The 24,030-nt window shown below is 36.9% G+C and overlaps 1 protein-coding gene across 5 annotated transcripts in view; it reads right to left on the bottom strand.

The window, feature by feature from the left end:
• Positions 1-24,030, bottom strand: part of ATP11B (ATPase phospholipid transporting 11B (putative)) — a 134,911-nt gene that overhangs the window by 70,205 nt on the left and 40,676 nt on the right. For 3 of the 5 annotated variants that reach the window (XM_059920587.1, XM_059920589.1, XM_059920588.1), the window contains 5 exons: positions 17,721-17,768; positions 15,500-15,564; positions 11,391-11,472; positions 9,263-9,413; positions 7,971-8,168 (listed from right to left, as the gene is read on the bottom strand). In XM_059920587.1, coding sequence (XP_059776570.1) covers positions 7,971-8,168; positions 9,263-9,413; positions 11,391-11,472; positions 15,500-15,564; positions 17,721-17,768 — 544 coding nt within the window. Of the gene's footprint in view, positions 1-7,970; positions 8,169-9,262; positions 9,414-11,390; positions 11,473-15,499; positions 15,565-16,146; positions 16,227-17,720; positions 17,769-24,030 lie in introns of all 5 variants that reach the window. The other 2 variants (XM_059920591.1, XM_059920592.1) reach the window with 2 other exon arrangements.

The raw sequence follows: 24,030 nt of genomic DNA, 5'->3' as shown, positions 1-24,030 counted from the left end.
GAGAAAAGGGAACACTCTTGCACTGTTGGTGGGAATGTAAATTGATACAACCACTATGCAGAACAGTATGGAGGTTCCTTAAAAAACTAAAAATAGAACTACCATATGATCCAGCAATCCCACTCCTGGGCATATACCCAGAGAAAACCGTAATTCAAAAGGACACACGCACCCCAGTGTTCATTGCAGCACTATTTACAATAGCCAGGTCATGGAAGCAACCTAAATGCCCATCGACAGATGAATGGATAAAGAAGATGTGGTACATATATAGAATGGAATATTACTCAGCCATAAAAAGGAACAAAATTGGGTCATTTGTAGAGACGTGGATGGATCTAGAGACTGTCATACAGAGTGAAGTAAGTCAGAAAGAGAAAAACAAATATCGTATATTAACGCATTTATGTGGAACCTAGAAAAATGGTACAGATGAAGCGGTTTGCAGGGCAGAAATTGAGACACAGATGTAGAGAACAAACGTATGGACACCAAGCGGAGAAAGCAGCGGGGGTGGGGGTGGTGGTGTGGTGAATTGGGCGATTGGGATTGACATGTGTACACTGATGTGTATAAAATGGATGACTAATAAGGGCCTGCGGTATAAAAAATATAAATAAAATTAAATTAAAAAAAAAAAAGAATAAGATGTAATTAAAAGACGACCATTCTGGGAATTCCCTGGTTATCCAATGGTTAGGGTTCTGCGCTTCCACTGCGGGGACATGGGTTTGATCCCTGGTTGGGGAACTGAGATGCCACAAGCGGCGCAGCCAAAAAAAAAAAAAAAAGACCATTCAGATATACTAGGATATTAGAAATTAAAAACATTACAATACAAATAAAAGAAATCAAAACACAGCTGGAACCAGAGGGCAGACAGCAGAAGCAAGAAGAACTACAATCCTGCAGCCTGTGGAAAAAAACCACATTCACAGAATGATAGACAAGATGAAAAGGCAGGGGGCTATATACCAGATGAAGGAACAAGATAAAACCCCAGAAAAACAACTAAATAAAGTGGAGATAGGCAACCTTCCAGAAAAAGAGTTCAGAATAATGATAGTGAAGATGATCCAGGACCTCGGATAAAGAATGGAGGCAAAGATCGAGAAGATGCAAGAAATGTTTAACAAAGATGTAGAAGAATTAAAGAACAAACAAACAGAGATGAACAATACAATAACTGAGATGAAAACTACACTAGAAGGAATCAATAGCAGAATAACTGAGGCAGAAGAACGGATAAGTGACCTGGAAGACAGAATGGTGGAATTCACTGCTGTGGAACAGAGTAAAGAAAAAAGAATGAAAGGAAATGAAGACAGCCTAAGAGACCTCTGAGACAACATTAAACACAACAACATTCGCATTATAGGGATCCCAGAAGGAGAAGAGAGAGAGAAAGGACCAGAGAAAATATTTGAAGAGATTATAGTCGAAAACTTCCCTAACATGGGAAAGGAAATAGCCACCCAAGTCCAGGAAGCGCAGCGAGTTCCATACAGGATAAACCCAAGGAGAAACACGCCGAGACACATGGTAATCAATCTGGCAAAAATTAAGGACAAAGAAAAATTATTGAAAGCAGCTAGGGAAAAAGGACAAATAACATACAAGGAAACTCCCATAAGGTTAACAGCTGATTTCTCAGCAGAAACTCTACAAGCCAGAAGGGAGTGGCACGATATACTTAAAGTAATGAAAGGGAAGAACCTACAACCAAGATTACTCTACCTGGCAAGAATCTCATTCAGATTCGATGGAGAAATCAAAAGCTTTACAGACAAGCAAAAGCTAAGAGAATTCAGCACCACCAAACCAGCTCTACAACAAATGTTAAAGGAACTTCTCCAAGTGGGAAACACAAGAGAAGAAAAGGACCTACAAAAACAAACCCAAAACAATTAAGAAAATGGTCATAGGAACATACAGATCGATAATTACCTTAAACGTGAATGGATTAAATGCTCCAACCAAAAGACACAGGCTTGCTGAATGGATACAAAAACAAGACCCATATATATGCCTGTCTACAAGAGATGCACTTCAGACCTAGGGGCACATACAGACTGAAAGTGAGGGGATGGAAAAAGATATTCCATGCAAATGGAAAGCAAAAGAAAGCTGGAGAAGCAATACTCATATCAGATAAAATAGACTTTAAAATAAAGACTATTACAAGAGACAAAGAAAGACACTACATAATGATCAAGGGATCAATCCAAGAAGAAGATATAACAATTATAAATATATATGCACCCAACATAGGACCACCTCAATACATAAGGCAACTGCTAACAGCTATAAAAGAGGAAATCGACAGCAACACAATAATAGTGGGGGACTTTAACACCTCACTTACACCAATGGACAGATCATCCAAAATGAAAATAAATAAGGAAACAGAAGCTTTAAATGACACAATAGACCAGATAGATTTAATTGATATTTATAGGACATTATATCCAAAAACAGCAGATTACACTTTCTTCTGAAGTGCACATGGAACATTCTCCAGGATAGATCACATCTTGGGTCACAAATCAAGCCTCAGTAAATTTAAGAAAACTGAAATCATATCAAGCATCTTTTCTGACCACAACGCTATGAGATTAGAAATGAATTACAGGGAAAAAAACGTAAAAAACACAAAACACATGGAGGCTACACAGTATGTTACTAAATAACCAAGAGATCACTGAAGAAATCAAAGAGAAAATCAAAAAATACCTAGAGACAAATTACAACAAAAACACGACGATCCAAACCTATGGGATGCAGCAAAAGCAGTTCTCAGAGGGAAGTTTATAGCAATACAAACCTACCTCAAGAAACAAGAAAAATCTCAAATAAACAATTTAACCTTACACCTAAAGGAACTAGAGAAAGAAGAACAAACAAAACCCAAAGTTAGCAGAAGGAAAGAAATTATAAAGATCAGAGCAGAAATAAATGAAATAGAAACAAAGAACAAAGAAACAATAGAAACAAAGAAATCAATAAAACTAAAAGCTGGTTCTTTGAGAAGATAAACAAAATTGATACACCATTAGCCAGACTCATCAAGAAAAAGAGGGAGGGGCTTCCCTGGTGGTGCAGTGGTTGAGAATCTGCCTGCCAATGCAGGGGACATGGGTTCGAGCCCTGGTCTGGGAAGATCCCACATGCCGCGGAGCAACTAAGCCCGTGTGCCGCAACTACTGAGCCTGCGCGTCTGGAGCCTGTGCTCCGCAACAAGAGAGGCCACGATAGTAAGAGGCCCGCGCACCGCGATGAAGACTGGCCCCCGCTCGCCGCAACTAGAGAAAGCCCTCGCACAGAAACGAAGACCCAACACAGCCAAAAATAAATAAATAAATTTATAAAAAAAAAAAAAAAAAAAAAAGAAAAAGAGGGAGAGGACTCAAATCAATAAAATTAGAAATGAAAAAGGAGAAGTTACAACAGACATCGCAGAAAAACAAAGCATCCTAAGAGACTACTACAAGCAACTCTATGCCAGTAAAATGGACAACCTGGAAGAAATGGACACATTCTTAGAAAGGTATAACCTTCCAAGACTGAACCAGGAAGAAATAGAAAATATGAACAGACCAGTAACAAGTAATGAAATTGAAACTGTGATTAAAAATCTTCCAACAAACAAAAGCCCAGGACCAGATGGATTCACAGGCGAATTCTATCAAACATTTAGAGAAGAGCTAACACCCATCCTTCTCATACTCTTCCAAAAAACTGCAGAGGAAGGAACACTCCCAAACTCATTCTATGAGGCCACCATCATCCTGATACCAAAACCAGACAAAGATACTACAAAAGAAAATTACAGACCAATATCACTGATGAATATAGATGCAAAAATCCTCAACAAAATACTAGCAAACAGAATCCAACAACACATTAAAGGGATCATATACCATGATCAAGTGGGATTTACCCCAGGGATGCAAGGATTCTTCAGTATACGCAAATCAATCAATGTGATACACCATATTAACAAACTGAAGAATATAAACCATATGATCATCTCAATAGATGCAGAAAAAGCTTCTGAAAAAATCCAACATCCATTTATGATAAAAACTCTCCAGAAAGTGGGCATAGAGGGAATCTACCTCAACATAATAAAGGCCATATATGACAAACCCACAGCAAACATCATTCTCAATGGTGAAAAACTGAAAGCATTTCCTCTAAGATCAAGAACGAGACAAGGATGTCCATTCTCACCACTATTATTCAACATAGTTCTGGAAGTCCTAGCCACGGCAATCAGAGAAGAAAAAGAAATAAAAGGAATACAAATTGGAAAAGAAGAAGTAAAACTGGCACTGTTTGCAGATGATATGATACTATACATACAGAATCCTAAAAACGCCACCAGAAAACTGCTAGAGCTAATTAATGAATTTGGTATAGTTGCAGGATACAAAATGAATGCTCAGAAATCTCTTGCATTCCTATACACTAATGATGAAAAATCTGAAAGAGAAATTATGGAAACACTCCCATTTACCATTGCAACAAAACGAATAAAATACCTAGGAATAAACCTACCTAGGGAGACAAAAGACCTGTATACAGAAAACTGTAAGACACTGATGAAAGAAATTAAAGATGATACCAACAGATGGAGAGATATACCATGTTCTTGGATTGGAAGAATCAATATTGTGAAAATGACTATACTACCCAAAGCAATCTACAGATTCAATGCAATCCCTATCATATTACCAATGGCATTTTTTACAGAACTAGAACAAATCATCTTAAAATTTGTATGGAGACACAAAAGACCCCGAATAGCCAAAGCAGTCTTGAGGGAAAAAAACGGAGCTGGAGGAATCAGACTCCCTGACCTCAGACTATACTGCAAAGGTACAGTAACCAAGACAATATGGTACTGGCACAAAAATAAACATAGATCAATGGAACAAGATAGAAAGCCCAGAGATAAACCCACACACCTATGGTCAACTAATCTATGACAAAGGAGGCAAAGATATACAATGGAGAAAAGACAGTCTCTTCCGTAAGTGGTACTGGGAAAACTGGACAGCTACCTGTAAAAGAATGAAATTAGAACACTCCCTAACACCATACAGAAAAATAAACTCAAAATGGATTAGAGACCTAAATGTTAAGACCGGACACTATAAAACTCTTAGGGGGAAAACATACGAAGAATACTCTTTGACATAAATCACAGCAAGATATTTTTTGATCCACCTCCTAGGGAAATGGAAATAAAAATACAAATAAACAAATGGGACCTAATGAAACTTAAAAGCTTTTGCACAGCAAAGGAAACCATAAACAAGACGAAAAGATAACCCTCAGAATGGGAGAAAATATTTGCAAATGAATCAACGGACAAAGGATTAATCTCCAAAATATATAAACAGCTCATGCAGCTCAATATTAAAGAAACAAACAACCCAACCCAAAAATGGGCAGAAGACCTAAAGAGACATTTCTCCAAAGAAGACATACAGATGGCCACGAAGCACATGAAAAGATGCTCAACATCACTAATTATTAGAGAAATGCAAATCAAAACGACAATGAGGTATCACCTCACACCAGTTAGAATGGGCATCGTCAGAAAATCTACAAACAACAAATGCTGGAGAGGGTGTGGTGAAAAGGGAACCCTCTTGCACTGTTGGTGGGAATGTAAATTGATACAGCCACTATGGAGAACCGTATGAAGGTTCCTTAAAAAACTAAAAATAGATTTACCATACGATCCAGCAATCCCACTACTGGGCATATACCCAGAGAAAACTGTAATTCAAAAAGACACAGGCACCCCAGTGTTCATTGCAGCACTATTTACAATAGCCAGGTCATGGAAGCAACCTAAATGCCCATCGACAGACGAATCAATAAAGAAGATGTGGTACATATATACAATGGGATATTACTGAGCCATAAGAAGGAACGAAATTGAGTCATTTGTTGAGACGCAGACGGATCTAGAGACTGTCATACAGAGTGAAGTAAGTCAGAAAGAGAAAAACAAAGATCGTATATTAATGCATGTATGTGGAACCTAGAAAAATGGTACAGATGAGCCAGTTTGCAGGGCCGAAGTTGAGACACAGATGTAGAGAACAGACGTATGGACACCAAGGGGGGAAAACCGCCATGGGGTGGGGATGGTGGTGTGCTGAATTGGGCGATTGGGATTGACATGTATACACTGATGTGTATAAAACTGATGACTAATAAGAACCTGCAGTATAAAAAAACAAACAAAGCAAAAAAAAAAGATAGGTGAAAAGATAAAGTTCATGAATTCTCCCAGAAAGATTATAAAAACAGAGAAATTAAAATTGAAAGTCAAAGAAATTAGAGAATCAAGATAAATGGTCTGACACCCAAAATAATAAATTTCAAAAGAAAATCCCACAAAACATAAAAAGACACTTTACCAAAGAAATAATATAAGAAAAATTCCTAGAACTGAAGGACTTGTGTTTCCAGGTTAAAAGGGCTCACAGAGTTTATTGCCCAATGAAAGAAAAAAAAAAAACTCACACCAAGGTATATCATCATAAAATTTCAGATTCATTGAACAAAGAGAAGATCCTAAAACACTAAACACTTCCAGAGATAAAACAACAGATCTCACATAAAGAACTGAGAATCAGAATGGCATTGGATTTCTCAAAAAAACATTGGAAGCTAGAAATAAATGGAGAAATGCTTTTGAAATTTTGAGGAAAAATAATTTCCAACCTGGGATGTGTTACCCAGATAAATTATTTTTTTAAAAGATTTATTTATTATTTATTTATTTTATTAATATTTTATTTTTGGGGGGCTGTGTTGGGTCTTAGCTGAAGCACACGGGATCCTCGTTGAGGCATGCGGGATCTTCCATTGCGGTGCGCGGGCTCCTCGATGGAGTGCGCAAGCTCAGTAGTTGCCGCACGTGGGATCTTAGTTGCCCTGCGGCATGTGGGATCCTAGTTCCCTGACCAGGGATCAAACCCGCGTCCCCTGCACTGCAAGGCAGATCCCTTACCACTGGACCACCAGTGAAGTCCTTACCCAGCTAAATTACTAATCAAGTGTAAGAAGGGAATAAAGATATTTTCAGACGTGCAAAGTCTCAAAATATTTCCCTGTTATGCATCCTTTTTCAAGTTATTAGGAGATGTGTTCCACCAAAATAAGAGAATAAGCAACAGGTGAGAAGACATGGGATCCAGAACACAGGAAATCCAAAACAGGTGGGAGACAAAGGAAGTTCTAGGGTGATGGAAAAGCAAGTCCACGGTGACAGCTGAGAAGCAGGCCCAGAAAGAAGTCCAAATTGAAGCAGAAAAATAAAAGGCTTCAAAACAGAAAGTGAGCAAGATAACAAGAAAGAGAAAGGAAATCCTAGATTACCTGGTGTGTTTGAAATACGTGGAGAGATGGTTCATATACTTGTCAGAGATTTGTTTGTGGTAATTGAAAATTAAGCAAATAAAAAGCAGAGCAATTAACTCCAGCAAAACCAAAATACATAAGAAAGAAAAATGTAAGTATAGTATTACAGAGCAAACAAAGAGAACTAGGAATTAGTAAATAATATCAAAACAGTCTTAATAAGGTAAATGAATATTTATTAAATCCCAAATTGTGATTTAACAATACTGGGGTGTCATGGGGAGGCAAAGTGGGTATATGTCTGGGTATGTGTGTGGAAGGAGTAGTGTAGTATTATATCTATATTCCATAGTAAATAATGTCTCAAATTTAAAAATCAAGAAAAGAATACTATATAGAAATACAGTGCTAAATAATGAAAGAAACAGCTTAAGATTTCAAAATGGGAAACAAGAAATTAGGTGTGGAGCAAAGAAAGTGGGGTTGTTTTTTGGTATAAGCCTTGTAATATTTAGTTTTATTAGTCTTTGTACACATTATTTTGATAAAAATAACAAATTAGAAAAAAAACGGATCATTTTTACCTGTCCAAGTTCTTCATTCAGATCAGAAGTATTGACTTGAGCTTTCTGATCTGATTCTTCATGATAGAGATCAAGATCCCAGCCAATAAAAAATGATCCAAGAAATTTCTGCATTTCGACTGTCACATATAATGAAATTGGAATGATGAAATTGTAGAGTACCAAAAAAGCAAGGAAGTCTGAAATAAATTTCAGAATCTAGGGGAAAAAAATGATTGCTTGATAAGAGAAAAATATGAAGAAAATTATCAGATAGTTTCATATCTAAACAGACCATCAACTATATTCTGAAGCAGAAAAGTCTCATGAATTGAAATTCATTTACTGAATTGTCTTTTTAACACATCTCCCTTGGTTATTTTATTGCTCATTAGAATCTTGAACAAATTAAAAGAAAAAAGGTTAAAACCAAATTACTTAATTTGTTACTTTTTAGAAGCTACCAAAAAAGCCTGGTGTGACTGAAATTACTTACTGCAAAATTATAATTAGATCCTCTGTAGCATACTTACCATTCTATTTCTACACATCAAAATCACAGATAACTAAAAATTGACTGTAATTTTAAAAATGTAAAATAATTGCTAGGCTAGAATTGCTAGAAATTAAAACTCTCAATTACAGATTACACAGGAATAGCCTACTTCAATGGCATAGCAGTTCCACATTTTAAAATATGTTCTGTAAAAGATAAAATACCTAATTGTAAATGATACTGAAAATATGTTCCTGTGATTATCTGCTTTTTGGTCTCTTGAGATTCAGACTTATCTTCCAATATTTGTACTTTAATCTAAAGTGAAATTTGGAGAACAATTTACCAAAATTGCAGGTTAACTTCTCCTGGTAGTCCATATTTAATCAGTTTAAAACTTTTTATGACATAATTTGTATTTACTTCATACCACCAATATAGACAGTAAGACTCCTTGAATTATTCTGATAGAATTGAAAATTCTATTTACATACAGTAAATAGAATAAAAATTTCAATTTGTAGTACTGAAGTGGAATGCCAATACAGATGACTTAAATGTCTGTGATCTCTTTTAATTATTCAAGTCATGCCATAGGGAATATAACTGCTTATGCTGTAAAATGTAAAAAGCATACCAGTACAAACATGCTGGCTACTCTTCACGTGCAATATCCTTTTGTCACCCTTGAATAGTGATAGTTTTAGGGATGACAGTGGTCACTCCTATCAGAAGTCACTACCAAAGCATTAAAAGAAATAAAATTTCCAAAGAATAAAATTTTCTTTGTAACAGAGTCAAGAACACCATGAAGTACCTTACTACTATTTCTTTGATGTTCTGTTTTTTGGTTATACCAAGGTTCATCCCATTTTTCTTCAGCTTGCCATGTATATTTCAAGATAGTACTGATGATGGCTTCAGAAATAAGGATTATTAGATAAATTATCAAAAATGTATTCATTGACCTGAAATGAAGAAAGAGAATATAAAGTGTATCAATTATATGTTACTATACTCATTTGTTTAGAAATTAACATTGGTATTAAATAAGATACTAAATATCAATATATAAGATATTACAGTAGCTATTTAAAGGACACAGTCTTTGTTTTTAAGAAATGACCATTCAATTCAATCCATTTACTAGCAATAAAAGAACAGATACATAAGATTACAAGCATATTTACTATAGTTAACTACCGTTCAAAATGCTTATAGTGGGCTTCTCTGGTGGTGCCGTGGTTAAGAATCCGCCTGCCAACGCAGGGACATGGGTTTGAGCCCTGGTCCGGGAAGATCCCACATGCCACGGAGCAACTAAGCACATGTGTACCACAACTACTGAGCCTGTGCTCTAGAGCCCGCGAGCCACAACTACTGAGCCCGTGTGCCACAACTACTGAAGCCCGCGCGCCTAGAGCCCATGCCCCGCAACAAGAGAAGCCACTGCAATGAGAAGCCTTCGCACAGCAATGAAGAGTAGCCCCCGCTTGCCGCAACTAGAGAAAGCCTGCACACAGCAACGAAGACCCAATGCAGCCAAAAATAAATAAATAAATCATTAAAAAAAAAAAAAAAAAAAAAAAAAAGAAGAAGAAGAGGAGGACATTTCTGCATTAGCCTGTCCCAGGAAGAAGAGAGACATGAGAGGCAACGCTGAGTCATCCCAGCTCCTCCCGGCAGAGCTCAGCTGACCCTCAGCCAATCCACTCATCTGTGACAATGAATGGACGTGAATGAGTTGTAGGACAGTTTATGATGCAGCAATTTGGTGGCAGTGGCTCACTGGTACACCCTTTATGTTGGTACTTCCCCATAGCCAATAAACCTGCCTAAGTCTCCCATTAGGCAGGGAGACTCCCAAGAGTCTTTTCTCTGGGGGAGAAAAAAAATGAAATCTTGCCATTTGTGACAACATGGATGAATCTAGAGGTCATTATGCTAAGTCAGACAGAAAAAGACAAATACCGTATGATGTCACTTATATGTGGAATCTAGAAAAACAAAACAGGGACTTCCCTGGTGGTCCAGTGGTTAAGACTCTGCTTTCCAATGCAGGGGGTGCGGGTTCGATCCCTGGTCAGGGAGCTAAGAATACACACACAGTCCCTGGTTGAGGAACTAAGATCCCACATGCCTTACAGCCAAAAAAAAACCAAAAACATAAAACAGAAGCAACATTGTAACAAATTCAATAAAGACTTTCAAAAGTGGTCCACATCAAATAAATAAATAAATAAATATTAAAAAACAAACAAAACAAAACAAAATGAAAACAGACTCACAGATACAAATAGGTGGTTGCTTGCTGGTATTGGGGGGATGGGTAAAATAGGTGAAAGGGATTAAGAGGTACAAACCTTGGGTTATAAAACAAGTAAGCCATGAGAATGTAATATACAGCATAAGGAATATGGTCAATAATATTGCAATAACTTTGTATGGGGACGGACAATTACTAGACTTACTGTGGTGATCATTTCATAATGTATGCAAATGTCAAATCACTATGTACTACACCTGAAACTAACATAATATTTTATGTCAACTATATTTCAATAAATTAAAATTAAATAAATAAAAATGAGAAACCATCCCTATCTTCAAGGATACTATCTTTTGTTGACTTGAAATATATATTTTTATATACACATTTTATACATATAGAATAATATACATATCAATAGTCATATTGGGACTTCCATGGTGGCTCAGTGGTTAAGACTCTGCGCTCCCAATGCAGGCGGCCTGGGTTTGATCCCTGGTCAGGGAACTAGATCCCACATGCATGCTACAACTAAGAGTTCACATGCTGCAACTAAGGAGCCCTCAAGCGACAACTAAGGAGCCTGCCTGCCACCAACTAAGACCCAGTGCAAGCAAATAAATAAATTTTTAAAAAGTCATATTTATGTGTAAATAAATGAAAATAGTTTTCTTACTTTTCTACTGCAGATCGTTTCTGTGATTTGCTCTTGTAATTTAATGCCATCTTAGTTTCCATTCCAGTATACACAGCAACACCTGCAAAACAAAACAGTCTTAAGATAATCCTCTACCATATTTCACAAAAGAAATGTACTCACTAGCACGAAAGAAAATCTAAGAAACTGTATCATCTGAGAGTTGTCAGAATTTGGCTTTCCTTTAAGTCTTTCTGGAGTCTTTTAAAAAAGGCTTTCCAAGTGCAATTTTGGGAAATTCCAGTCATTCAACCTGCTGAATGAGGAAGGCATGTGGGTTCTGTTCCTGAATTACAACTGGGATATCTGAATGAAAGAGGTATTATTTGAGTTGGAATTGATGGAGGAAAGAATTCGGAAAGATAAAGAAGGCAGGGAAGGCTATAATAGACAGAGCAAACAGTGTTGACAAAGAAATAGAAAAGCACTTTCTGTTAGGCTGTAACAATGGATTGGCGTCAGTTTGAAAGACCTTGAATGCCAGAATCTGGAGTCTAGACATAATCTCATAAACACTGGAAAGATAATATGGAATCTGCCAGAGTAAATGAAATAAACACAAGGAAAGTGCTATTTAAAAAATACGTGCCTATGTGAATGACTGAGATGAGAATGACAGTAATAAGGGGACTAAAACTGGGGTAAGACCAGTCTTATTAAAAAACTTTGGAACAGGATAGAAAGCCCAGAGATAAACCCACGCACATATGGTCACCTTATCTTTGATAAAGGAGGCAAGCATATACAGTGGAGAAAAGACAGCCTCTTCAATAAGTGGTGCTGGGAAAATTGGACAGATACATGTAAAAGTATGAAATTAGAACACTCCCTGACACCATGCACAAAAATAAACTCAAAATGGATTAAAGACCTAAGTGTAAGACCAGACACTATCAAACTCTTAGAGGAAAACATAGGCAGAACATTCTATGACATACATCACAGCAAGATTCTTTTTGACCCAGCTCCCAGAGAAATGGAAATAAGAACACAAATAAACAAATGGGACCTAATGAAACTTAAAAGCTTTTGCACAGCAAAGGAAACCATAAACAAGACCAAAAGACAACCATCAGAATGGGAGAAAATATTTGCAAATGAAGCAACTGACAAAGGATTAATCTCCAAGATTTATAAGCAGCTCATGCAGCTCAATAACAAAAAAATGAACAACCCAATCCAAAAATGGGCAGAAGACCTATATAGACATTTCTCCAAAGAAGATATACAGATGGCCAACAGACACATGAAAGAATGCTCAACATCATTAATCATTAGAGAAATGCAAATCAAAACTACAATGAGATATCATCTCACACCGGTCAGAATGGCCATCATCAAAAAATCTAGAAACAATAAATGCTGGAGAGGGTGTGGAGGAAAGGGAACTCTCTTGCACTGTTGGTGGGAATGTAAATTGATACAGCCACTATGGAGAACAGTATGGAGGTTCCTTAAAAAACTAAAAATAGAACTACCATACGATCCAGCAATCCCACTACTGGGCATATACCCTGAGAAAACCATAGGTCAAAAAGAGTCATGTACCAAAATGTTCATTGCAGCTCTATTTACAATAGCCAGGACATGGAAGCAACCTAAATGTCCATCGACAGATGAATGGATAAAGAAGATGTGGCACATATATACAATGGAATATTACTCAGCCATAAAAAGAAATGAAATGGAGGTATTTGTAATGAGGTGGATGGAGTTAGAGTCTGTCATACAGAGTGAAGTAAGTCAGAAAGAGAAAAACAAATACAGTATGCTAACACATATATACGGAATCTAAGGGAAAAAAAAGCCATGAAGAACCTAGTGGCAAGACGGGAATAAAGACACAGACCTACTAGAGAATGGACTTGAGGATATGGGGAGGGGGTGGGGTGAGATGTGACAGGGTGAGAGAGTGTCATGGACATATATACACTACCAAATGTAAAATAGATAGCTAGTGGGAAGCAGCCGCATAGCACAGGGAGATCAGCTCGGTGCTTTGTGACCACCTAGAGGGGTGGGATGGGGAGGGTGGGAGGGAGGGAGATGCAAGAGGGAAGAGATATGGGAACATATTGTATATGTATAACTGATTCACTTTGTTATAAAGCAGAAGCTAACACACCATTGTAAGGCAATTATACTTCAATAAAGATGTTTAAAAAACAAAAAAAAAACAAAAAAAAAAACTTTGGAGTTAGAGCTTGGTTTGAAGGCTAGCTCTGCCACTTATTAGTTCCGTGACCTTGAGCAAGTTATCTAATCTTTCTGAGTCTCAATTTCCCCATCTTTAAATGGGAAAAATATCTAATAAAACTGGTATGAGAGTTGTGTGACAGATTAGCAAAATGCCTAGAAACAGAAAGATGATCAATAACTGGAATTTTCACTATTGGAATTATCCTTCCAAGGCAGGGATTACAACTCAAATGACAAAGCGCACCAAAATTATAGAAATGTGAGAAATCAGACAAAATGGTACAACACAGAGAGGTGGTGCTGAGGAAAATAGCAGACCCATTTAAAGGCATTCAAATACACATTTCCTAAATTTTAAGAGTGTGAAAGGTGTTACTGCTAGAGAGTTGTTAAAATACAGCATTACACGAGAGGGCCTAAAAGCCCTGGAGATTTTCTCTGGCTTCTGCCATTAAAACTTTACTATGGTCCCCTTTTAAAAATTGTGGTAAAATACACATAACATACAGTTTGCCTTTTTAATACAATTCAGTGGCACTTAGTTACATTCACAATGTTGTGCAACCATCCTAATCTAAGTTGAGACTATTTCATCACCCGCCCCCCGCCAAAAAAACCCTGTACCCATTAAACAATCATTCCCAATTCCCCTCCACTCCCCAGCTGTTGGGAACCACTAATCTACTTTCTGTCTCTATGAATTTGCATATTCTGGGTATTTTAAGTATAAATGAAATCATACAATATGTGGCCTTTTGTGTTTGACTTCGTTCACTCAGCATAATGTTTTCAAAGTTTATGTATGTTGTAGCATGTATCAGTACTTCATTTCTTATGGATGAATAATATTCCATTACTTGGATATCCTACAATTTGTTTATCCATTCATTAGTTGATAGACATTTGGGCAGTTTCTACCCTTTGGCTATTGTGAACAGTGCTGCTATGAACATTCTCATACAAGCCTTTGTTTGAGCACCTGTCTTCAATTCTTTAGGGTATATAGCTAGAAGCAGAATTGCTGAGTGATATGGTAATTCTATGTTTAACTTATTGAGGAACTGCCAAACTATTTTCCACAGCAGCTGCAACATTCTATACTCCCACCAGCAATGTATGAGGGTTCCAATTTCTCCACATCTTTGCCATACTAGTTATTTTCCTTTTTAAAAAATATATGGAATTCTTTATCAGAGAGCCTAATACTGAGAGATAAGATACAGTACAGTAAACAGGAAAGAAGAGACTGAGGAAGAAGAGCTCAAAAGCTGTAAATATTCAGTGAATAACATAAGCTGGCCAGAATACGACGGGCCATTCCTGAAAGGCGAGGAGCCAGTTGACAGCCACAGGTTATCATTGACTTCACAATTTACCTAGAGTTGACTCAGAGCATAGTGAATTAGTTCAGCTCGACAATGCAAGACCACTATTTATTCATCCTTTTGATCCAGTCAGTGTATGTTCCAACAGTATCTGTTATATAGTCACAGATCAATAAGATTTCATTGAATGAATAAATGGATGAACAAATGAGTCAGCAGTTTTAACAATCCAATCTAAGAATAATCATAATGGAATTATACAAGTGGTTTACTGCACCAAGGTGTCAGAGTATATAGTTCTCAACACCATTAACAGAAGTGCCAGAATTATCTTAGCATGAAGTATTCACGAAGAAAATATAAGAGCAAGGTTCTAACCTATTACTCAAAAATAGGAATTAACAAAAAATACAACACAAAATTATATTAATACCATCTTTGAAAGAAAATTATCATAGACAATAAATTATCTAACCAAAAGACCACAAATGCTGTGCTTTTAAAAATACTTCATATAAAGCATCAAAACAAATCTATAATTTTAAATTTTCAATATATACAAACCAAAAATTTCTTTTGTGTTTTTTAATCTGGCTCCACGAAGCAAGAGACTCTCTGGCCCCAGAGGTCTAGGGAAAAAATAACCAAAACCATTGAATATATTAAAATTTCAATTAATTTTAAAATGGCATCTTTAGCAGACAGAAGGTACTTCAGCTATACTTATAACAATGCTTTCATATAAAACCAAAATCTCTGCTACTGTAAAGCTGTCGAGGTCAATCATGATGTTAGTTACCATAACAACAAATATCTGCCTTAGCATTTCAGTCATTTTAAGATTAATGGCTCAGAAATAAGACTATGCCTGTAGATAAAATCACAAAGCCACTTGTTTTAGAAGTTTAAACATAAAACTCAACAAAACCAAAAATTAAGCAATGACTTTAAAATGCTTTACAGAAGATAAAATTTTAAAATTTTGAGCAAAATCAATTAACAGTTTTCAAAGGGAAAATACAGAATTAAAATGCAGTGTAAACAAGGTTGCGTGAAGAAAAAAATGCAAAATAAACATAAATTGTAGTATGATTTGTATATAACTGCATGAGTTCTGCACAATTAAAATTATACTAGGTTATAAAAGATAACATAGTAAGTGAGTTAGTATTTTTTCTAGGCAAGATCAACACTACAACTTGACTACTTGCATTGCATACTTCTTGGAGCACAGGTCTTCTTGCTGTTTGAATTTCTCTCCATAAAGGAGATATAAAACGAGAAGAAATAACTAGAAAGGAAAATTGTATTTTCTTAGTGATAGCAAATGGTAATACTCTGGTATGGATAAGTAAAAAAGCCTTAATTTTGTTGATATTCCTTATCATAAGGCTTCTCTGAAATATACATACAGTTATCCAAATCAAACAGAATCTGAACCAATTCTGAAGAGGTCTGCAAACCTAAAACACTGTAAAAAAAATAATCCAATGAACACAGCGGGGGTGGGGGGGAGGCCAGGTGTTTGGGCTATGGTTAACAAGTATGGTTTTATTATATAGTTGTATCTGGAGCACACTGAATGGATATTCCAAAATCAATAATTCAGGAGCCATATTATAGCTCTTTTCTACTTGGTTTTGGTTCCAGCAATGAATAGAAAAACTTTGAGCTCATGTTGGCATATAAAATTGGGATATAATGATAGAAAGCTTCAAATTAAAAGATAATCCATCAGTTCACTCTGGTTGCTTTAGCAAAGAACACGGCTCTCTTTTTTTTTAAAACCATTCTACCTGCTAAGGTAACATAACTGACCTTTTCCTTTACCAGCCACAATATCTTAATGCAATTCATACTGTGTATCCACACATGCATCCCAGTATGTCACTATAGAAATCAAAATAAAACCCAGCCACTGTTATTCAGCAGGGGTCCTACACTTACAAAGACCTTGTTACACAGTTTATTGAGAGTGCTCCTGTGTTGACTTTTATTAAAAATGTGAATCCATGCTGATGCATATTTTTGGTAGCTTGTCTTAAGGATTTCATTTTAAAAAATATTCAACTCTTTATGTCAGTGACTTATTTCATGCAGTCAGTATAAATTGAACGTCTCCAGAAAAGAGGTGGAGTGCTACGTTAATTAGAAGTTCAAGGGCTGATTCCAAGGTTTATTCTAAATTCAGCTTTGTGGTCATGAGTAACAATGTAATCTCACCCTATTAGAAAATCTTTGAAATGACCCAAAGCCTTTCATGTACATACCAGAAATTAACCTGAATATTGAGGGAAAACAAATCAAAACAACCAACCAACCAAATAACCAATCAGAAGAGTATATAAGAAGTTATTGGCCAATAAATATTCTAGTTTGTAAGGAATGATTTTGAAGTGAAGAAGACCATAACATTTTTATTTGTTAAATATTACATAAGACATTTTTTGTATTACAGACTTATGTGGTGGTAGGTTTAGATGTGTAAGGATCTGGATAGGGACCACTATGATTCCTTTATGTTACTACCTAATATATCAGACAAAGAAATACGAGTACACAAATAATCTTACTAAATGATTTTGATGTCATTTCCTGGCATTTGCTTCATCCTCATCTCATCTGCTGCTAGAAATTACTAGAAGATGAAATGCTAAATGTTTTTAAATTAACCCTTTCCCATGATATGCTGCTTACTTATCTAATCTCCTTTTAACTTGATTTTAGTCCCTCCCCCAAACAATTCTCACTTAAAAGCGATTGGATAATGCAAATTTATTCTTACCTTACAATTTCTTCCATTTGTTGAGTTATTATCATTCGTCCCATGAATCTATCAAAGAATTCACTATGTTACAAAAAAACTAATGATACATTACTTATGACATCAATGGGTGGAAAATTTTAAGACAGTTCTGGCACTATTCTTAGATATGAAACAAAACCAATCTTTTGCATATATGAATGGTTGATATTCATGTTAGAAATTACAAAGGTAAATCAGTCATTAAGCTTTAAAAAATTAATATTCTTAGAGTCCCAGGGAGCGATCAGTGGTGCTGTTTGCCTTATCATCCTCTTCTGCTTCACCCCTTTCCCTTTCCTGAACTGCTTTGTGGAGGAGCAGTGTAAAGCCTTCCCTCACCATGAAGTGTGCTCCTTGCCATCTGCTGCATAATCTTCCTGGGCTTCGCAGATGATGTATTGAATCTGCACTGGCGCTATAAGCTGCTGCTGCTGCCCACAGCTGCCTCACACTACCTCTCCTCATGGTCTATTTCACCAACTTTGGCAACATGACCTTTTTGGTACCCAAGCCTTCTGCCCAATTCTTGGCCTGCATCTAGACTTGGGGATCCTGTACTATGTCTACATGGGGCTGCTGGCAGTGTTCTGTACATGACCCTTGTCAACTTGCTACTTAAAGTCTATGGGTCCATGCATTAGAGAAACCTCACTCTGTTCCTGCTGCTGCTACACGTCATGGGCGGTGTTGTTACCTTCTCCAATGGGTACAAGCTTGTCCAACTCTTCTGTGATGTCTGATTCCCCTAATCCATCGCCCTTTGCTTCACAGCCTCCAGGGTTCCTGACTCAGGTTGACCTCTTCTGGATCAAGACTGCCTCTGGGCTCAGGCCTCTCCCACCCTTCATTCTCCTTCAGATTTTGTCCTCAACATTTCCTTTCCCCTGTGATTATTGACATCCTGGGCCTTTCTTGCCCTCTAATGACTACTGATTGGACTTTGCCTATGGCTTTCTTCAACTTGCCACTCTCCCCTCTCCATCCCATCTCTGCGACCTCCTAAGGTGGGATACTGTAGCTTTTATGCAGTTACTCACAACTCAAGGAATATATTGGGCCTGGGGATACAGGACACAGGCTCCTGGCTGGGGATAAGGACACAGGCTCAAAGATGACTTGACATTTGACTATAAATTAAGTATTCTGATGATTAAGAGCAGACTGGGACGCCAGGTGTTCCAAATGGTGACATGAAAGTATTGTCTTTAAAAAAAATAATAATAATATTCTTGCCATCTCTTCTCCAGCTATGAGCAAACTAATGAATGAAAAAATGTTTTCAAAATGGCAATGCAAATGTAATATATTATTATTATTATCAGTTTGGTCATGATGAGACTTTATAATTGCTACACAGAGATGCATATATTATTTAGCTAACAATGAATGCTCATACATTTTTATCACAGTTTACTAAATAAAGACTCCGGTAACCAGAATCATTCATTCACTCATTCACGTACTTATTCATGCACTCATTTATCCAACAAATATTCACTGAGCAACTACTATGTGTGAATTACGTGCGGAGGGTAGAGTAGTAAGCAAAAAAACTATTAGTGACCTCCAGAGCTTCTTTAACTTTTGGTTTCCTGAAATTTAGAGTGAGTGGCCTGTTGTTATAATGAATTTTCATAGCCTGGCCTTTTAGTTCCAACGTCCACTACCAAAACAGCTCCATAGCACAAAGTCAACTCAAGTGAAAAATTACTTTCTATAATAGTGAGAGGTAAATTCTGAGCTGAAGCAAATTCTGGGCAGAGCCTCATGTTAGTCATTTAACTATGCAAAGAAATATTAAGCATGACTTTCCAAATGTCCCCTATTATCCCTCCTGTTTCCAGGTCACAGATGCTTTACCCCTTGCAGACTTTGGATTCATTATTTCCTGCTAATCTCTTACTTCTTCTTCCTTCACCCTCCTGTATCAGGGAGAAGCACTGCTTTTTTTTTTTTTTTTTAATATTTATTTTTTCGCCGTGCCGCGTGGCATGCGGGATCTTAGTTCCCCAACCAGGGATCGAACCCGTGCCCCCTGCAGTGGAAGCATGGAGTCTTAACCACTGGACCGCAGGGAAGTCCTGCTTTTTAATTATCTTCACTTAACGGAATTTTATGTAGCTCTGGTTTGAGCCTCAAACTTTGGATTTAGATTCAAAGAGCCAATTCAGCTGGTGACTCCTAGGCACTGTTCAGAGATAATGTGTGGTCAGTCTTTCAATTTTCCTGAGCCAAATGCCAACAAGAGACCTGTTCTCCTTCATTTTATCTGTCCCGTTATCCTTGATTCTAAAGCACTTCTTGTATTTGTTCATGCCAGTACCATGCTGGATTAACTCATTCTGCACTTTCCGTAGCCCTTTCTCCAAACCCACACTATGATTTGTTTCAAAATGGAAAAGAGCTTTATTATTCTTTACTGATTATAAAGACTAAATACACTCAAATACACATACTTTATAAAATGATTCAGACAATGTAAAAAGACGACAAAAAGGAAATAACAATCATCAGTAATCCCACTACTCAAATAAAACATTATTAATATTTTGAGGTATGTTTTCCAGGCTTTTTTTCCATGCACATATAAATATGTATGTATCTTAAAAACAAATATGGGATCATATCATAAATACTGCTGGTAACATTTTCTCCCCACTTAACATGTCCTGTCAAAAATACAGATCCACATCATTACTTTTAATGGCCACACATAGCATTGTATTTTTGGGTCACTGCATAATTAATTTAAGTAATTCACTACTGACAGAAGCTTAGGTTTTTTTCCCAACTTATGGACAGTCTAAACAATATAGCCCTGAACAAGCCAGTGTACATATCTTTTCACATTTTCATTAAGATATATTTCTAGAAGCAGAATTTCATTATTTTGTTAGGAAAAATTCCTAGAAGTAGAACTGATGAGTTAGAGTCTACAAAAAATAAAGAGAATAGAAAGAATAAAAAAAAAGAACAAAAAGAGCAAAGGAGCCAAGGAAAGAGACTATGGAGAATACTGTGAAATAGGCACCTGCTAGAGTCTGTACCTAAACAGAAGACTCTCCTAGTTTTTATTTCTTCCAGTGGTTGGGCAGAGATAATTTCTTAACCATACTCTAGCCTCTCCTCAATAAGCTGTTAAAAGTTTTTTAAAAGGAAATAATGTGGACTTCCCTGGTGGCACAGTGGTTAAGAATCTACCTGCCAATGCAGGGAACAAGGGTTTGAGCCCTGGTCCGGGAAGATTCCACATGCCACAGAGCAACTAAGCCCGTGCACCACAACTACTGAGCCTGAGCTCTGGAGCCTGTGGGCCACAACTACTGAGCCTGTGCTCTAGAGCCTGCCAGCCACAAGTACTGAAGCCCGTGCACCTAGAGCCCGTGCTCCGCAACAAGAGAAGCCACCGCAATGAGAAGCCCGTGCACCACAACGAATAGCCCTCGCTCGCCGCAACTAGAGAAAAGCCCGTGTGCAGCAACAAAGACCCAATGCAGCCAAAAATAAGTAAATAAATAAATTTATTTTAAAAAAAAGAAAAAGGGAAATAATGTAACCACTGTTAACTAATAGGTAATTGGGAAGGAACTGACAATGTTCAAAGGAGAAAAATTAATAAACACAGAAAAATGTTCAGCCTTTCTTTTTTTTCTTTCCTTCCTTTTTTTTCTTGGCCGTGCTGCATGGCTTGCAGGATCTTAGTTCCCCAACCAGCGATTGAACGCAGGCCCTGGGAGTGAAAGCGCCGAGTCCTAACCACTGGACTGCCGGGGAACTCCCTGTTCAGCCTTTCTAGTAAAACAATAAATTAAAACTAGTTTTAAAACTATAAAACTATTATCTACAAAATTAGCAAAAATTTAAAAACTACAATACTTAATACTAGGGACTTCCCTGGTGGCGCAGTGGTTAAGAATCTGCCTGCCAATGCAGGGGACACCCGCGCACAGCAGAAGAGCCCGCGCACAGCAACGAAGCCCCAGCACAGCCAAAAATAAATAAATAAATAAATTTAAAAAACACAAAAAACAAAACTTAATACTAGTAACATTTTGAAACAATAATAAGCCTCATAAACTTATACTTAGCTCATAGCAATAAAAATTAATCCAATGTTTTTGGAAAGTAACGTGTCAGTAGGTTTAATAAAGGCCAAATTCGATTAGGGTTTTAATCTAATAATTCCACTTTTGCAGCTCTGTCTGTTCTTAGGGAATAATGTAGTATTAGACTATAAACTCTAGGAGTCAGGAGCTATAACTGTTTCTTTACTGCTGCATTCCCAGTATCTAGCACTATGCCTCAGTTATTGGAGGCACTCAATATATGATGAATAAATGGGCAATAAAAATGTTCTCAAATCCTTTGATTAAGTAATACTGTGGAACTCTATCATTCATTTACTCATTCAACAGATATTTATTGAGTGTCTATTCTGTTCTAGGTATTTCAATTCCATAGTTAAGTGAATTTAACACACACTAATCTTAGTTGCATATATCACAGAATTCAATAAAAGGAAGAACTTAAGTGCATAAAATTAAGTCCATAAAGATAGTTATGCTTTTTAACTGTCAACAAACATGTAGTAAGGCCTCCTATATGCCAGATCTGTTCTAGGTGCTTGGGATACCTCAGTGAACAAAACACACAAAGATGTCTGTCCTTGAGTTTACAATTTAGTTGGAGAAGGAGATAATAAGCAACAAACATAATAAATAAGTACATTACATAGTATACTAGAAGGTATTATGTGCTATTAAAAAAAGGCAGGAGAGGGTAAGAAGGATTAAGTCACAGTATTAAATAGTCAAAGTAGGTCTCACTGAAGAGGTGATTTAAGCAAAGACTAGAAGGTGGTAAAGGAGTTAGATAAAGAACAGCTAGTGAAAAGGTAAAAGTGGATATGGCATGTTCAAGGGAAAATAAGGAGGCCAGTGTAGCTGGAGGGTGAGGCGAGAGGGAGAAGGGTCAAAAATTAGATCAGAGATCAGTTGGGGATGGAGGCAATCAGTAAGATCATTATAAAGATATGAGTGAGACAGAAAAGCCATTGTAAGGTTTGGGCAGAGGAATGCCATGATCTGACTTACATTTAAAAAGGATGACTCTGGCTGCTTTTGTGAGAACAGACTGACTGCAAGGGAAAGAAGAGTAAAAGCAGAAAAACCAGTAAGGAAGCCTTTGATAGCAGTAATCCAAGCAGGAGATAATGCTGGTTTGGATCAATTTAGTAGCAGAGAAGGGGGTGAAAGATGGTCAGGTTCTGGATGTATTTTGAAGGTAAACCTATAAGATATTCTGATGGATTGGGATGAGATGTGGGAGAGGAGGTGACAAGAGGTGAGCGGAGAGGGGATGAAGGAGTCATGGCTGACTCCAAGGTTTCTGGCCTGAACAACTGAAAAGATGGACTGTCATCAGCTGAAATGGGAAAGGCCGTTAGCATAAAAACTTCTGGAGGAAAGATCAGGAATTCAGTTTTCAAAATGATTCATTTGAGATTTTTACTAAATATCCAAGTGGAATTGTGGAACAGGAAGTTGGATATAAGAATCTGAAGACTAGGAAAGAAATCTGGGATTGAGATATAAATTTGGAGTCATCAGCATATAGATGGTCTTGAAAGCCATCAGCCGGGATGAGATCACAAAGAGTGAGTTCAGATAGTGAAAGGTATAGGTAGAGGAGGGAAGAGGACTGAGGATAGTCCTGGGGCACTCTAACATCAAGAAGTCAGAAGAGGAGAAATCAGCCAAAGAGATTGAGAAGGAGGGACTACTGAAGTAAGAGGAAAATCAAGAGAGGGAAATGTCCTGGAAGCCAAGTGAACAAGTTGTACCAAAGAGGAGGGAATGATGAACTATCTAACTACTGGATTCTGAGTTCATGAACTTATATGTAATAAGGTGTCATGCAATATTTCTAATAGCAAAACAATGGAAGAGTTAAGTATGGAAAGACTGGGGAACCGTTAGGTTCTAGTACATTTACTTAGACTATTAAGCAGCCATTAAAAAAGATCATTAAGAATACTGTGCAGTAAGATGGAAAATACTTTTAAAAAACCCAAAGGCAATCCATATTCTTTCAAGAAATATTAGAAAATATGGAGAATAAAAAAGGTGATTAAAAAGCAGCTGAAATCCTACCACCAAGAAATAAGTACTAACATTCTGACATGTAATTCCTCTAGGTTTTTCTTTCTCTCTATACCTATTTATTTTTTCTATCTAACTACTTAACTACCTATCAAATACACATACATACACATTTCTTTTTATATAAT

Source organism: Balaenoptera ricei, chromosome 4 (genome assembly GCF_028023285.1).
Source record: "Balaenoptera ricei isolate mBalRic1 chromosome 4, mBalRic1.hap2, whole genome shotgun sequence".
NCBI lineage: Eukaryota > Metazoa > Chordata > Mammalia > Artiodactyla > Balaenopteridae > Balaenoptera > Balaenoptera ricei.
This window is presented reverse-complemented; position numbering and strand designations above follow the sequence as displayed.